At 31.9% G+C, this 18,718-nt stretch overlaps 2 protein-coding genes across 2 annotated transcripts; both read left to right on the forward strand.

Annotated features, from left to right (window-relative positions):
- The first annotated feature begins 9,809 nt into the window (after positions 1-9,809).
- On the forward strand, positions 9,810-12,128 carry LOC102585010 (uncharacterized). The gene is made up of 3 exons (XM_006342748.2): positions 9,810-9,993; positions 10,105-10,195; positions 11,753-12,128. Exons 1-3 carry the CDS (start codon positions 9,927-9,929, stop codon positions 11,886-11,888), a joined length of 294 nt encoding a protein of 97 aa, XP_006342810.1. The 5' UTR covers positions 9,810-9,926; the 3' UTR covers positions 11,889-12,128.
- A 748-nt stretch (positions 12,129-12,876) lies between these two features.
- LOC102598343 (UDP-glucuronic acid decarboxylase 4-like) lies at positions 12,877-18,014 on the forward strand. Its single transcript, XM_006342778.2, has 8 exons — positions 12,877-13,162; positions 13,261-13,401; positions 13,805-13,963; positions 14,639-14,718; positions 15,253-15,336; positions 15,534-15,608; positions 15,695-15,787; positions 17,684-18,014. The coding sequence occupies exons 1-8, from the start codon at positions 12,877-12,879 to the stop codon at positions 17,891-17,893; spliced, it is 1,128 nt and encodes a 375-aa protein (XP_006342840.1). The 3' UTR covers positions 17,894-18,014.
- The last annotated feature ends 704 nt before the right edge of the window (positions 18,015-18,718 follow it).

An 18,718-nucleotide genomic window follows, 5' to 3' on the forward strand; every position in this document is an offset into this window, starting at 1 on the left:
AATAAATGCCACATAAGCTTGGTCAATGGTCAGAGGATTTAAAAATCTCATTTTAATTGAGTATAAGGGTTCAGTTGACAAAAGATTAAGTAGAAGAGTCTAAAATACAAATTCATACAAATATAAAGGTCCATCAGATCATTTCGCCTTTATTTTCCTTTAATACAATTCACACAAATGTTAAGGTCTATAAAATCCACTTTGAAAGGATTTCATTCTTAACTAATATTTTCAATCTTTCTTAGGATATGTGACCTAAACGTTTATGCCATAAGAAAAAAAATTGTTCATTCACCAAACTTCGTTTGGTTCCAATATTATGATGCAAGTTAAGAGCATTTCGACAAATAGATTATCGAGATTTAGTTTGTATAAGTTATCACAAAGAGTACCAGTACCAATGAGATAATTGTGTTTAAACAAACTAATACATCCATTATCAAAATTAAAAGAGTATCCAGTCTTATCTAACAAAGAAACTAAATTTCTCGAAAGAGAAGGTACATAACAAGTTTCAAGTAAATCTAAGTGACTCACAATATCAAGGATCAAACGGTAAGTCCCGATAGCTTTAACTAGAGCCTTCATGCTATTCTCCATATACATATATCTTTCATTCTGACTTATGATTTGTGTTGTAAGGAATCCTTGCATCACATTAGAAACATGAACTGTACAATCAGAGTCAATCCACCAAGTATTATAAGAAACTTTAGTTAAATTTGATTTGAGACATGTAAAAGCACTAGGCTTACCTTTCTTCTCGAGCCATGCCTTAAATTTCCTTTCTGAAAGTGTCCAGATTTTTCACAGAAATGCACTTATCATTCTTGTGTTCCTTCTTACGTACTTGAGAGGTCTCATTAACATTATGGTGCCTCTATTTTTCCTTAACATGCTTCTTTCCTTTCTTTTCAACTCCTTAATGACTTACAAAGTTAATAGAGTGATTTTCTTGATTCTTCAGTCTTGTTTCCTCCTGAACTAGCATTCCATGCAATTCATGCATGACGTTCCATTTGTATTTCATGGTATTATAGTTCATTTGGAAAAGACCATACTCAAACAGTAATGAATTGATGATAAACTGTACAAGAAAATTTGCTTCCACTTCCATTCTTAAAGACTTTAGTCTTGCTGCTATGTTTGTCATTTCAATGATATGTTCATGCATAATACGTGAACCATCAAATATTATGGTGGTCAAAGTATCCATTAGTGTCCCAACAAGAGACTTATCAGCAGTTTGAGAGAATTCTTCCACAAGTTCCAAAAAATATTTTGCATTTTCAATTTTGGAAAGACTAGTTTTAATGTTGCTCGCAATATTCATTTTCATAAATATTTAGCCTAATCTGTTAGATCGATTCCAATGCTTATAATAAGATCTTTCTTCAGCACTGCTAGTTCCAGTAATAACAGTTGGCTTCTCAGTGTAAAGTGCAAAATCAAGATCTAAAATTTTGAGATAAAATTTGATCTATTCGCACCAATCTGAGAAGTTAAGATCGTTAAAGGTCGTAACAGAGACATAGTGCAAATGAAAAGCAAATGCTGCAAATATAACATGTTCATTTGTTAATACTTTGAGTTATAAGTTTAAAATATTATCAGGTTTGAAAATGGTTTATGTACTTAAATGTATATTGATGTCCTCCTTTGGGCAAAACATCATAATACAATTTTAGACATAATGATATTTAAAAGTAAATTTTAACATAATTCAATAATTTTTAATGTAACAATTAATAATAGTTATTATATTTGGATAAATAAATACAATTAACGACATATCTAAATTATCTTCTTAATGTTCAATAGTTATAAGAACAAGCAATCAACCTTTGGGTGATCCAGAAATGTCTTATAACCAAAACATCAATTTACCCATAAGTGTTATATCGATTATAAGCATCAAGATTTATGGATACTTGAATTTAAGTATTAATCATTATTTTGAAATTATATATTCATAAGATTTGACCGCTTTGGAAATTAACAAATCTCACACATAATTTCAAAATAAATAAATAAATCTAAAATAATGATTTATATTAAATCTTAGTCACTGCATAATATTGATTTAACTCTTCAAAAAGTAATATTCCCGTAATAATAAACAAAATATCATAACTATAATATGAAAGGAAAATTTTAAAAGTATATGGCAATTTTCACTTATTGCCAGTCAAACATGCATTTAATATAATTATATATTTTTTATTATTTAATTATATCAGAAATTCACTTTATGCATTCACTAAAGAATCAAATAATACAATATATACGTGAATGAACATAAAGTGCAATCCTTTACTGATTCTAATTAAGGAATCTCATGTTCATTGAATGTCTAATACCACTAAAAGTTTCAACTTTAATTTTACAGTTAACAAGACTCCATGAATTAGCAGTAAAGAATTCATTAACAACCGACTCAATCATATTTTTCAACAAAAAAAAATTAATCGTGATGAAAAAATCATTAGTTTCTAAACCTGGCTCTGATACCACATGTTAAGATTTAACAGATTGAGCAACGTAACAATCTAACATGAATATCCTATCAATTATTTAGGATCGTAGAGTTATATGATTTTCACTTAAACAATAAATTTAGACAAGAAAACTTACACGAATTTATGGTAGCCTTCTTGAATTCTTATGCGGAATTATTTTTCCTCTTTCTTTGTTCTTGAGAAAATATTTCGCTCTCTTTCCTTACTTTATATTTTCTTACTTTACAAAACAATTTTTTATGGAGAAAAAATGTTGTTCTCATACTGACAGAGAAGACTCTTTTATAGAGTTTGAGCGGTTATTCTACACTTATCATCAACGTGTAGAAGTTAAGAGAAGTGGGGAGTTATATTAGAAAATAACTTTCTTTTCATCCAATAAGAATTCAACATATTATTTTATTTTTATTTAATTATTAAACCACATAATTAATGGTCAAACGTTGGTCATAACTTTCAAACCTTCTCCGGGATGCTGTGAAATGAGTGTGATAGTAAATGTGATGGAACCGACTAATCGTACAGGATGAACAAAGATTTTAGCGGATGGTTCTCAATAGTTGGGAGCCATCATAAAAAAATAGTGGTTGCACACGATTTTTTTCAAGCTGAATATTGAGAATTTATCCAAGTTGATAGTGAATTTTCAAGATGGTAGTGTTGGTGTTTCCATTTATTTCTGCAATCAAAAGTGTAATTATGTAAATTCCATATATGCATCTACATGGAGTAGAAACAAAGAGGGAAGTATTGAATATTGAACAACTTAGTATTTTTTTATATAACTGTTAGAGTTATGGGGTTTATATTTTCTAACAATATCTCCTTCTCATTAAAGCAATCTCTAAAAACTTACTTTTTTGCATTTGATGGATATCTTATCTTACTCTTGTTTTCAATACAAGTGGTTGTAGCTGTAACTGAATTGAATTTGGTGTTAAAGGAGAAAGAAGAATAAGGTGACTTGTGCTTTTGATTCAAGATTTGACTAGTCTTCAATTGATAATGACTTTTGTGTAATTCATTAATTATATATATAATAAGTCATTATCTCAGGGCCTTATATGTTAAAAAAAATGGTGAAGATAATTATATAAATTTAAAAAAAATATACCGACCAACCTCTGTCTCTTGTTTTTTTTTTTGGTAAGAAGAAGAAAAAGAAGAAGAGACACTAGTCTAAATGATCCAACAATACACATCAATTGTTTCACTTATTATTCATTTTCTATTTATGTATAATATCTTGCATTCTTTCATTTCCTTTACCTGAATGAATGTAATTCACTTCAAGCAAGTGATATGAAGTTATTCCCCTACTCATGATTCGAAGCAAAGAATCAAATTTCAAATAAAAAATCACCTGAAATAAATATTTACATCAAATTATGTTAATTAATTAATTATAATTAACTAATATATTGAACACAAATATGCACCCTTTAAAAATATTTAATTATAAATATTAGTATTAAAAACGTGTGTTATGTACACATAACGCGGTAAATATCTCTCACCTCATTAGATCATTTATAGATATGTAGTGACCAACGACATCGTAACAAGAAAATAAAAGATAAATACTCCAACATGAAAGGGAATCATATCCCCGAGCCAAGACAACTTCCTCACCTCTAGAAGGGTCTCTGACCACGCCATCATTGTGCAAGAGTACATCTCTCACTTCAAGAAAATGAAAGGAAAATATCCTAATATGATCTTGAAGATATACTAGGAGAAAGCTTTTGATCGATTGAAATGGTCATTCATCAAAGACACCCTTCACTTCTTTAGTTTTCCCCCTAGGTTGTCCACCCTTATCATGTCTTGCATCACAACTAGCTCTATCTCCATTTTGCTTAATAGGGGAAAGTGATTACTTACTACACTCGAGAGGCATTAGATAGGGTGACCATCACCCCATGTCACCCTATCTATTCATTCTCTGCATAAAGAGATTGTCCAGGGATATTGACCTTACTATCAAAAAGAAAAAATGGACCCAGATCAAGACTACCACCAAAGGTCTCAAAATCTCTCATTTCTTCTTTAATGACGACCTCACTCTCTTCTCCAAAGCTGACACTAGGAACTATGCCACCATAACTGACACCTTGAAGAAATTCATGGCCTCTTCTGGCCAGAAAATCAATTGTACCAAGTCCAAGTTCATCTTCTCAAATATTGCACCATTGATAACAAAACTTTGTGCTCCAACCTCCTTAACATCATTCCTATTGACAACTTTGGAAAATATTTAGGGTTCTTATCTTTCACAAATGACCCACCAATGGTGACTTTCAGTTTATTATGTACAACATGGGTAAGAAGCTGGCGGACTGAAAAACCAAGTTCTTAAATATGACGAGGAGGATTGTCCTCACAAAATCAAGTATTAGCAGTATTTCCTCCCATGTCATGCAATACATCAAACTGCCTACCAAGGTCACAAATTCAATTAACAGTGTCCAGAGCAATTTCATCTGGGGGACATCGCCTAAAAAAGAGAAAACATCATCTTGTCAATTGGGACACTATCACCTTTAGCAAAAGCAATGGGGGACTTGGACAACAGAAACGTGAAGTGAGAAATGCAAGCTTAACATGGACAACTTTCAAGTGTAGGGACAACCTCTGGAGCAAAGTTCTAACCTCCACGTAGCGCAACCTTGACACTGATCCCCACCAAAAAGGAGTAGTCTTATGTAGTTGGAAGAACATTCAATGGGTTGGAGGGACTGTAGAATTGCAACACACTGGTGTGTTCACAAGGGAGACAAATGTTTTTTCCTCAAAGACAATGGATCCCCAATCTGAAGGCCCTCGGCCAGATCATTTACTGTGAAAGAGGGAAATCTCAGAATTAGTAATCTTTACAAAAATGGTACTTAGAACTTCAGCCACATATCCTTCTACCTTACTAAGGACCTCCAAAACATCATCAAAGGTTATTGCTTCATACATCATAATCATAATCAGGACACAATGACCTGGGGTGCCTCCAATTCTTGACATGGAGCGCATACCACTATATCAACAACAAAATTTTGGCTATCCACCACCCTAGTTGATACATTTTGACTGGATCTGGTCAACTAATGCCTCAAACAAAATCAAAACCTTCCTTTGGCTTCTTGCAGACTCCCGACCAACTACTCTCTCCACCAAAAGGTCTAGACATCAGCCACACCTGTCATCTCGTTAATGACCCCAAGAAAGATATCAATCTTCTTTAATATCCAAAACTCGATTCTCCTTTCGGAGAACATCACTCGTAACTTTACCATCAATCCTAATTTCTGTAGTTCCAACACCACCAATTGGATTGAGCTTTGGAACAGATTCAAGAACAAGCAATTCAACTCCACAATTGGCTGGGGAATTCTCCTTCATTTTTGCATACCGAACATTTGGCTAACTAGGAACAATAACCAATTCAACAATAAGAGAGATCTGATTAACGTTAACAATATGATCAGTCAAGCCACTGAGTACCATTTTATGGTTGCCCAAAAGGTTACGACCAAGAATGCTAAAACAAACATTCTTGTCAAGTGGGAACCACCAAGTGTGGGCACCTACAAGCTCAACATCGATGGGTCCGTTAAGACGAATCTTGGACTGGGGACCTATGGAGGAATTTTCAGAGACCACATGGGCCATTGGACACTAGGCTTCGTTGAACGCAACCCCACACAAATCCCATTATGACTGAACTGCAAACTCTAAAAAAAAGCCTCAAATGATAGTTAATCACAACCTAACTCCGTTGGAAATCAACACTGACTGATGTTATTCATATGATTGAACATGACCATTTTACTCTATGATAACCTTATTGATGAGTGCAGATCATTAATGCAGAAGTTAGGTGTCCCAAGGATGATGCACATTTTCAAGGAACAAAATAGGATGGTGGATCGACTGGCGAAGGAAGAAAATTTCAACTTACTAATTGTTTTGCTAGTTCCTCCGATGTATGCCTTACATGAATGAGAAGCACATTATGGGAGCTACTTTTGCTAGAAAAACTACATCTAATGATTTTACTATCTAGGGCTGGGATGTGGTCCAACTGACTATTACCTAAACTTCGCAACGCTTCTTAAATAATGAATAAAAAATATTAAAGTATATTCAATAACTTTTCATATATTTTTATTATTATTATTAATGAATTATTGTTAATGAATTGTTTTTATTTTTTATAACTAAATATAAATAGTATATACAATTTGATTTCATGATTTTAATTTTTTAATTTTAAAAATACTATATCATTATTATACCACATTTATTAGAATCTTTAAGTTCGATTTCGATATAGTAAATCGATAAACATAATTTGTTCGACTTATATATATTCTTATAATAGATAATTATGACTTTAGTTTTTTAAGAAACGTTTTAATTATATTATACAAATACTTATAAAAAAAAATTAAAAAAAAGAACAAACAATCCTCTTTGCTAATTAATTACATAAAAAAGATATTTCAATTTAAATAAAATGGCTAAAGTTTTAATAACTAAATAATTATTTTTATATTGATGCTAATTTATAATCATATCACTCTATAATATAAATGAGAATGTGAGGAGCTTGGGGTCAAGCTAGCTGCTTACATTTCCCAAGCTCCTCACATAATAATTATTTTGTGGAATGTTTGTATATAATAAACTACCCAATCATTTTCACTATTTGTATAATGAGTTGTTTTATTTCAATTTATTTATCTTACTTTCATATTTAGTTGTTATATACTTTAATTATGAAAAAAATTACTTTTAAAATTACAATAATACTAAAATTACAATATTTTGTCTCCTTTAACTTCCTCTAATTACTATAAAAATAGTAATAAAATCAATTTAAAATATTAAAAATTTGGTTAGCTTTCGAAACTTCACATGTATTGCATAATTAGAACTGAGCGAGTAACATATATTATTTAAAAAATACGTAAATAGTACTAAAACATAGTAGAAATAGTACTAAGAATCAACTAAAAATATTAAAAATTCGATAAACTCTCAAAATTTCATACGTACTGCATAATTGAGATATAGCGAGTAACATATATTATTTGAAAATTACATTAAATTATACGTTAAGAGTACTATAAATCACAATAATTAACAACTTAAAATATTTGAAAAACATATTAAAATGTGATTAACTCTCGAAATTTCACATATGCTATATAAATTGGGACAGGAAGAGTAACATATATTATTTTAAAATTACGTTAAGAATACTATAAGTCCCCACATAAATTGAGACAAATAAAATAGCAAATATTTGGGCCCGTGCTTGCACGGGCTCATTGTGACTAGTATTTATATAAAAGAGAACCTTAGGCCCGCCTACGTGGCGTCACCACAAATCATGATTCCCTTTTAATTTATTTTATTTTCAAAACTAGTCTTCCCCTTTCATAAAAAGTTGTGACTTTTATTAAAAGTTTTGACTTTTAAGAAAAGTTGTGACTTTTAAGAAAAATTGTGACTTTTATGAAGAGTTGCGACTTCTATGAAAGTTTGTAACATTTGTGAAAGATTGTGACTTTTCCAAAGAGTTGTGACTTTTCCAAAGAGTCGTGATCTTTCCGATAAGGCACAATAAGTATTTGTTCACACTACCCTTTGTTGTCTATAAATAAAGGAGTTTCTTCTTATTTTAAAACAACAAAAATTCTAAACTTCTTCTTCTTCTGCACAATTAAATATTTGATTATGAACTTCTTCTTCTGCACAATTAAATATTTGATTCTGAACTTCTTTTTCTTCTTCTGCACAATTAAATACTTGTGTACTTTGCTCATATTGAGTGGCTCACTAGCACTATTGTTTTTGTATCATTACACTAGTGAATAAAATTGTTTCATCACGAGAGAATCTATTTATTTAAATCTCGGGTACTAGAGGGGAATGATTTCCTTAAGGAGACAATGTGCATTCAGTGGACTCGATTTTTCCGTTATGTTTCATTCTATTATTACTTATCCTGGTATGTTTTTTTTTACAGTCATTAATTTATGTTTATGATATTAATTGTTATTTTTGAGTACATGTTTTGAACTTTGTTGTTTATGTTTTTGTAAAATTATTGTTATAAGTATTTGTTAGTACAGACTCTATGTAAATTCAACTATTGCAGATTCACAAATAACTTTTTACAGAATACATTTATGTACAACATTCTCTCAATAGAACTTTTCTTCTCCAAGAGATCAAGCCTAAAAATTTATATGATTTTTTGTTGTTGTGATAATAATGTTAATATTAACAGGAGTAAAAAACAAGTCAAATGATAGAATTAAAACTAGCAATTAATTACAATTGTATGATACACAATGATGACTATACTCTCGCACCAAAGTACTTTTTTGAACTTTTTTCTCATTATCTCTTACTTCTCTTTCACCCTATCCAAGGATCCTTAATGTTTTGTTTGTGCACAACTTCAATTCCAAAACACTATCATAACTATATTACATATGAAATTTGAATTTTGAAAGATTGCATTTTAATTTTAAAACACATAATGACTACATATTACTTATTATTGGTATATCATATGATTATTGAACCTTTGCTCTTGATAAACACATTAGTTTTATATATATATATATATATATATATATATAAGATATTTAATATTTTGAAAGTAATTGATAGTGTTATACTAACGAAATTTGCAAAGAAGAAAATTGAGAAAAATATTTATTTGACTCTCTAATTAAAGACACTATGTAATGCATATAGATGACAAAAATAAACTAACCATTGTAATATTTCAAAAACAAATTAATGAATCTATAAAATGAAATTATGTAAACTAGGGGAAAATAGTGTTATGATTTATAATTTTACCTTTTCGATTAATAAAACAAATGATAAACTACAATTGAACAACCTCTACACTCTTAAAATCAAAATACAAGAAAAGTTCTATTCTAATAAATTTTAAAGAAGAATGTTCTAACCGCGCGAAATGCGTGTCCATTTACTAGTAATATACATAAATTATATGCATAACTATACATTTCGATATTCATAATACATGGTATTTGATATTTAAATGCATATTAATATCTACCAAATACTCTATCATATTAAAATCATAATGTTAATAATTTCAATTTCAATATAATACTTCGATATTTACCGTAGCAAGTAAGAAGGCCCATTGGAAAGTATTTGGGGAATCCGGTTGGCGGCCGGGGCATATTGAAGGCGGTATATTGACTAAAACGCGTGTTGTCCAAGACCTCCACAAACGTAACGTGCTTCTATTCTACTCTCTTTTGGCAACTGCAAATATATAAAACAGAGAAAACCATCATCATATATAAAAACCTCCATAGATTTTTCTCTGCCCATAAACACAAAAAACCTTTCAAAATGGCAGAGAATAACACTATGGAATCTGTCAGGAAATGGGTTGTCGAACACAAACTTCGAACAGTTGGTAAATCATTTGTGGTTTTGAATCTTGATTGTTGATATGGTTTATCTATGTGAATCAACAGATATTCTCTTTCTTTGATTTTTGATGTTGGGTTTTTGTTTTTGGTTGAAGGGTGTTTGTGGCTTAGTGGAATTGCGGGTTCAATTGCTTACAATTGGTCTCAACCTCATATGAAAACTAGCGTTAAGATCATTCATGCCAGGTAATTCTGTTCTTCTTAATCCCCAATTTCTGTTTGCTTGCAGAAGGGCTTGACGACTATAAACATAAGTTTATGTGTTACCCGATTCATAGATTGATTCTACTTGTAATCGATTCAATTTTGAGCTAGGGTTCCTTAGCAGGACCTAGTGATGTTAATTGTTGAATTTGCTTGCTGTATCTTTTACTCTATGTTTGAGTTTGGATTGTGGGTTAAACCAAAGTTGCTCGGACTTGGTTTCAAATTTTGCAAAATCTAAATTTTAAGATTTAGGGCTACTGGATACGGGAGCTGGAATTCGGGTATGGATACTTCTAGAATGCTCACACACACATAGGCTTGGAAGTTTTTCAGATCTTCATATTCATAAGCAGTTTTTCAACTTTAGAGTTCAGGGTTTGTTTATTGGAAAAGGAGAAGTGAGTTTGGGGGTGGGGGACTTGACAGGACATTTGATCCCCTTTTCCTTTCATCATCCTCCGAATTCGGTTCAGAAAGGGTATTTACTGTCTTTATTTCAACACAAATGTTGTACAAAAACATGCTGAGTATTTGGATTTCAAAGGCGCTGGTTCATTTGGTTAAAGATGCCCAGAATTTATGAAACCAACCTTATTGGGAGACACTTTCATAGATTCTCATAGGAGGTTGTCTTAACCTTTTTCACAATCTCGTGAAAATCAATGTGTCTTAATCTGCAAAACTAGCCGAGGGGTAGCACTGGTGTTGTGTTTCAGAACTGCTTTTCATCAAACAGCAAGAAAGAAAAAAAAAATTCAATTTTTACAAAAAAACTGTCTTTTCTTGGTTTTCGATTGGGGAAACATTTCTGTTTCAGAAAATTCATTTTTTTGGTTGCTACTCTTCACATTTTTGAAGCTGACACCAATATGTCCCATTCACTTTGACAAGATCACCACGGGGAGAAGGGGTAGTTGCTAATATAGTTCTCGGGTTTTTGTCCATGCTTAGACATTCTTCTAATTGGACAAGCTCTTATTACAAGGTTCCATGAAAATACTTACCTGTATACTTCATGTACGTGCCGTGCCTGTTTATTGTATTATGTTGATATGGATGACCTTGTGTTAAGTTTGAATCCCCTGACTGTTCCATATTTCATTGTATTATGTTGATATGGATGATCTCCTTGTGTTATGTTCGAATGCCCTTGCTGTTCTACTTTTAGCTTGTTGTGAATTGTGATTGTCTAGTTTTGTGGTGGGTAAGATGAATGTATTGATACTCGTTAAATGAGATTTATGGTTATAATGTTGAATACGAGAAACCTAGTAGGATATTAGGAGGTGCATGTGTTCCTAGTATTGAGAAAAGATCCTACTTTGACAGGTCTTGAATGCTCTGTTTTTAAGATTCTTGCAATTTGTACATCTTGCCTTGTCATCCTGTTATAAGAGTAGAGTCTGGTGCACTCTACAATGTGATGCCTGTGGTCTTGAAGAAGGGACAGTTACATGCTCCGTCTTAACTAGAACTGCCTTATTATTATTTTTTGAGCTTTCGTCAGGAGTAACTGTTGTTTTTGTTGGTAATCAGGCTGCACGCACAGGCGCTCACACTTGCTGCATTAGCTGGGGCTGCAGTTGTCGAGTACTATGACCATAGCTCAGGAGCTAAAGCAGAACGTGTTGCCAAGTTCCTCCAACCGCAAGCCCATTCTCACAAGGAATGAATCACTAATTCAATGAATAAAAACCAAACTGATTAGGCACAGCTTTGTATGGAAAAGTTTTACTATATCAAATTTTTAGTACTGGGTTTCCTCCTTAGGATATGTGATTAATGTGGGCATGCTGCTACGCCAGCACGAGTCCCTTTTCTGAAGGGCTAATGAACTTTGTGGCTATAATTGTAGCTTTCTTGGCTAAGATCAGACATCATTCCCAATTCATTTTGATTTTTGTGTGGTTTATTTACAGATAATGATTCATCGAAAGTGCCCTTCTTAGCAGTACAAAAAAAGTATGCGCAAATTAAAGTTTTGGGTACCTATGTTGTATATAGGAATGGGGGTGCCAACCAAACAGGTTAAATTGAATATAAGCTAGTGAAAACAAGTTAAACAAAAATGGATAAAATAATTGATTAATCCATATTTTAAATGGATTAAAAATGTTACTCGATGGATAATATAGATATCTATATCATGCTAAGGATGCTAACAAAATTCAATAAACTCAAAGTTAGCATCAAAACAAGAATTACAGTCAATTTCTTCATCATCTCTCCACAAAATAGTCACGCTCCAAATCTCACATAACATACTATTGCACTCAATAACAGCAAAGCTCCACAATTAATTTCAAACATGAAGAAGTACAAAATAGAGTAGAAAAAACACTTTATAACAAAAACCAGAAATACATTGTTAGACTTGGTCATAATACATTAGGGATCTAAACATTTTAAAAAGAATCTTTTAATCTACATAGACTATTAAGTAAAGAAAGCTAAGGTTAGCTTAAATAGGTAGAAAGGAAGATTAATTAAAAGCCATTAATTAATTAGTTGAGTCTTTCTGACACAAAGTAACAACTTTAGAACAATTCAAAGGTATTCCATGACTCATTCCTTTTTACAACCCACATTTCGGATCTCTTATTACACCCATCGATCCATAATCCAAAACTAAAAAACAAAAAATTTAAAAATTGTCCAGCATGGGAGCTGAACATCTTGAGAAAACTAGTGTAAAAAAACACATGATGATAAGCAAGAAGGCGTTATCTTCTTCCATCGTTAATTACGTGCTTGGAGAGCAGCGACTCATCTGTTTATTCATCGGAATCATTGTTTCAGTTTCCGCACTCAGTATCATTAATCTCTCCCCGCGTACTATCATCAGTGCTTCTGTTTCCCTTGATCATGTATCATCAACTCCTATTCCTCGAAGAATAACGTATGAGTTGGTTGATCATGATCAATCTAACCGCAATGTTAATGCAGGCATGTAAATAACGTATTATATTTATTTTTCATCAAATATATATTGAGTCTGAATAGTGTTAAGAAAATGGACGTTAGATTTATTAAGTGTTTTGCAGGTGGAAAGGTGCCGTTGGGATTGAAGAGGAAGAATTTGAGAGTATTGGTAACAGGTGGAGCAGGGTTTGTGGGGAGCCATTTGGTGGATAGGTTGATAGAGAGAGGGGATAGTGTGATTGTCGTTGATAATTTTTTTACTGGTCAGAAAGAGAACCTGTTGCACCATCTCAATAACCCTAAGTTCGAGTTGGTTAGACATGATGTGGTGGAGCCTATCTTGCTTGAAGTTGATCACATTTATCATTTGGCGTGCCCTGCTTCTCCTGTTCATTACAAGTATAATCCCGTCAAGACCATTATATCCTTTTTTACTACTAATAATTAACTTGTTTCCATGTGATCTTTTAAATTAACTTGGAATGACTATTAATTGCCCTTTTAAAAATAAAAATTAGTGATAGAGTTCAAAATTCATCCATCCATGACTACCATGTGGAGTGTTTTTTTATAGTTCGAGGATAATTTTGACCCTTTTCTGTTAAAACAATAATGAACATTTTGGAGATTGTTTATTTTTTGGTTAAGATTCCTTGATTTAAGTAGATAGAGATCACAAAACAAATGTGATGGGAACATTGAACATGTTGGGGCTGGCAAAAAGAGTAGGAGCTAGATTTCTGATAACTAGCACAAGTGAAGTGTATGGTGATCCTTTGCAGCATCCTCAAGTTGAAACTTATTGGGGCAATGTTAATCCCATTGGTTAGTCAATTCCTTCATCCATATTTTCTTATTCTTGTAATCGATATTCTCATTATAGTTTGTTCACATGTCAATGGACCATGTAACTAAGTAATTTATTTTTAAAAAAAACTTTTTGGGTAGGGAAAATGGGAGATGGGAGACAGGATTACGAGGTAAAAATTTAACTCATCAACAAGATGAAAGTTCAGATAGTCAATCAACTGAGCTATAAGATTCTCAATCATTCTCTTCTCAGCTTGTTATCTTAATCAATTGGGCTGACAAAATGGTTAGAAAAAGCAAGTAACCATCCAATCCAACCCATAAAATGCAAGTTTGATCATAACTGATAATTTAAAAATGGATCAAATATGACTATTATCTCGTAAAAAACGATATCTAGATGAATAAAGTAGATATCCATATTAACTATATTCATTTCTCAGCTTGTTATTGTTCATGAGTTCTTGTTTTCTTGGAGTCTAAGCTTATTTTGACTTTTAACTTGTATTCTCACTTGACTATTCCTGTAACCATGGATAGCACGTTGGTTAACCCATTTTTAATCCGTATTCAAGATGGACGAGTCAAATATTTTATTCTTTTCGATCCGTCCATATTCGATCTGATCCGCTCGTTTGCCAATCCTATGACTTATCTAACGGTACTAGACTTGGTTTGATGATTTAGCAGGTGTCCGGAGTTGTTATGATGAAGGAAAGAGAACAGCTGAGACTTTGGCCATGGATTATCATAGAGGACTTAACGTTGAGGTTTACTACTAATTCAACACTATTTTTTAAAGTGAGAAATATCAAAAACACCCCTAAACTTGACACAAATTATTAGTTTCATCCTCGAATTATTATTAACAGCCTTAAAAACACTCCTTTACTTGACTAATTAAAGCTAAATACACCCCCGATCTTGCGACATTAGTGAAATACACCCCTAAATTCTCGTCAGGTTTAGGGTGTTTTCAACACTTCTCTCGGTTTTTATTAAAAACTCCATGCTCCTACAAGAGTTTGAGACCACTTGCTATGTCGTGTTGCATATCGGGAGTGTATCAGAGGTGTATCTGACTTAGTTAGTCAAGTAAATGAGTGTTTTTAAGGCTGTCAATAGTTTGAGATGAAACTAATAATTTGCATCAAGTTTAAGGGTATTTTTTATACTTCTCTCATTTTTAAAAGCAAAGTTGTACATTTTTGTTTTCAAAATTAATGTCAAATACCTTCCTTGCATATATAACAAAATCAAAACTTCAAGGTTTAATTCAAATATGAAGAGCTTATTATTTCCAGGTTAGGATTGCTAGGATTTTTAACACATATGGACCGCGTATGTGCATAGATGATGGTCGCGTTGTGAGCAATTTCGTCGCACAGGTATGTGTTACTTCATCATTCCATATATAAATTGAAAACGGATAATTTTTCCAGACAAATGAACAAATTTTTCTGTCCATCTAAAAGAAAATTTCCGTTAATAAATCACAAAGGAGGTCGATGAACACGACTAATATGCATGTCATGTGGATTTGTTAATTTAGTGTGCTATATAAATTAGAAATATATATTTGCAGGCATTGAGAAAGCAACCATTAACTGTTTATGGAGATGGGAAGCAAACTCGAAGCTTCCAATATGTTTCTGATTTGGTAAATTCCACATATTTCCTTGACAAATTTGTGTTCTTTCTTAATTTTTTGAGGCCTCTAATGTTTTGATATTATAATAAACACAGGTAGAAGGATTGATGAGGTTGATGGAAGGAAATCATGTAGGTCCTTTCAATCTTGGCAACCCTGGTGAATTTACCATGCTTGAACTAGCTAAGGTATTAGTACTAATTAAATCTTTGCATCTCAATGTTCTTTTGGATATGTGCTTCATCATTAATAAGTGTGTAAACATTAAACAATTGACCCCTTCTAAAGTATACATGAAAATAGTTTAGGAAAGTAACTATAGATGCAATTATGTTTGTGTATGTGCTTAGGTTGTTAGAGACAACATACTTAAATTATATAATTATATTCTTAATACATTTTTATATGTGGGTGTGATTCTTTTATTGGAAAAGGGTCAAATATACCCCTGTATTATAGGAAATAGTTTAAATATACTCTTCGTTATATTTTTGGGCCAAATATATCCCTTCCGTTATACTTTGGGCCAAATATATCCTTTATCCATTAAATATGTGGGTCCCAACCTTAGAATAAACATGAGAAATGTTGGAATTAATTTAAAAAACCCAGATCATTTTTATCCGGTTAATACCCAAAATAACTCACTAAAATACTTTCTTTGCCAAATCCTCTATAAGTCAAACAAAACCAAAACGAAATGTTTGTAAAAAAATTTTTGTCAACTGATTAGCTTCAACTGGTACATGAAAGCTCATTTTTATAACTATTGTTCCTATTTATTTTTTTCTGAGATACAAAACATTTAAAAAAATCTCTGTGTGTTCTACTGTTCTTGTTGAGTTTATTATTCGAGTTCAATTCTGAAATTTTTGAAAGTTCAATTAAGGCGGTGCTTGAAAACTTCATTGATTTGGATTGATGTGCTAAAATTAGAATGCACAATAGGTGGAGAAGTTGAAAACAAAGTTGTTGGATTTGTCTTTTGAATTTGTGGCCGATAAACTTTTAAAGTTTGTGATTGAAAGTTGTTGTAAATCAATCGAGTACTGGAAAATTATTTAGGTTATTGTTTCTTTGAGCTGAGATTTTCTCGTCTACTATGATTAAGTTGAATTCAATTTTTGGGTTCTTTGAATTCAAAAATAGAGATTGAAAAATCAAAGTTCTTCAATAAATTTTTGTTGCTGACTCATCGATTAAGTTACTGAGATTTTTGAAGTATTATGTGTGTTTGGATGTTGAGAATCATCAAGTTAAGTGAATACAATTATTATTGAAGTGATAGAAATCGATTTGAAGAAAACAACTTTTACATTACTCCATTGTTGAGATTTGAAGCTTTATTGGGTTGGGCTATGGGTTATTTTGTTGTTGGCAGGGGACAGAAATTATTTGGGTCCATCTAATTAATCTCAACCCTTCAAGTAATTACGTATTTTGGGTATTAACTGGATAAAAATGATCTGAATTTTAAATTAATCCCAACCTTTCACATGTTTATTCTAAGGTTGGGACCCACATATTTAACGGATAAAGGGTATATTTGGCCCAAAGTATAACGGGAGGGGTATATTTGGCCCAAAATATAACGAAGGATATATATAAACTATTTCTTATAGTACAGGGGTATATTTGAGCCTTTTCCGTTCTTTTTTCATTGCTAAGCATGTGTATATTCTTTTCATTTATATTTTATGGTGAGACTCAACTCGAGATCTTTATCGTATCATAATAAAAAATGAACATATTAGGTCTAACATCAACCCCAAATATAAGCGCAAAAAGGTGAGACTTGTCAAGACCAGACCAAGTCCCCCATCCCACTACTACTAATGTGAGACTCAACACTTGTGCATGTCCATACCTGTCAACTTAAGCGTGAGCAATATATAACATGTGTGTCTAACATCGAGTCTATACTATATTGAAGTGTGTCGCTATCTCATCTCAAATCTTAAACAACTAGAGATATTATAACACCCTTAATTTAACTGCTCAATTAAATTTCCCCAATAAGTACTCTCAAGTATTAGCCTTACAAGTTTGAGAGTGTGTGATGAACTAATATAATTTATTTGCAGGTAGTACAAGAAACAATAGATCCAAATGCAAAGATAGAATTTAAGCCAAACACAGAAGATGATCCCCACAAAAGGAAGCCAGACATTTCAAAAGCAAAGCAACTTTTAGGATGGGAACCAACAGTCTCCCTTCGCCAAGGATTACCTCGCATGGTTGATGACTTCCGACGACGCATATTTGGCGATGATAAGCTCGATTCTGGCTTATAGTAAATAGTACTATACTATTATACTCTTTCCATAATTTGGTTATGGATGAAAGAAAGATGACAAGTTGAAGATGAATACGTACAATTACTTATATACGTTATATTGACTATACTTTTCTTTCTTTTTTCATTAATAATATTTCGGAATAAGGTTCTCCGTTAAAAGAGGATAATTGAATTTGGAAGGTGTTTTTTATTTGTGTATTAGAAGATATTTGATTTGGAATGTGTTGTTTTTGTGTATTAGAGGATAATTGAATTGAAAGATGTGTTTTTTTGTGTATTAGTTAAATCAAGAACAATAGTTTTGAACGTCGATGAGCAATTAAGCATATAGTGAGACTTTTTGTGTTTGATGAATTTTTTTTAAATTTGCACCAATTGTGATCCTGATCGAGACATATGAGTTCTTCTATTGTCGTAGTTGTAACACCTCTTACTTAAGGACGAAGGTTTGACACATTAGAAATTTTAGTGCTTAAGCTATGAAATGTTATGTATTTCATTCCAAATGTCATGAACTTAGATTTTCATTATATTCCTATTCTATGAATTTCATTGTTCTTACCAAGAAAACATGATAAACTATGAACTGCGATTTTTCTTGAAAAGTAAGAACGTTATGATTTTACGATAGGATGTACATGATGATGAAATATAAACATGATTTGAACCCTTGAGCTAACTTTTATCACATAAATATTTTGGAAGAACTATTGTTAACCAAGAAGGTGTGAGTTGTTAAGACAAGAGCCTAAAACTACTAATATCTTATGTAAATGATTAAGCATTGATTTTATTCTAAAGTCGGATTTTCTTGATTCTT

This window comes from Solanum tuberosum, unplaced genomic scaffold (assembly GCF_000226075.1).
Source record: "Solanum tuberosum cultivar DM 1-3 516 R44 unplaced genomic scaffold, SolTub_3.0 scf00035, whole genome shotgun sequence".
Taxonomy (NCBI): Eukaryota; Viridiplantae; Streptophyta; class Magnoliopsida; order Solanales; family Solanaceae; genus Solanum; species Solanum tuberosum.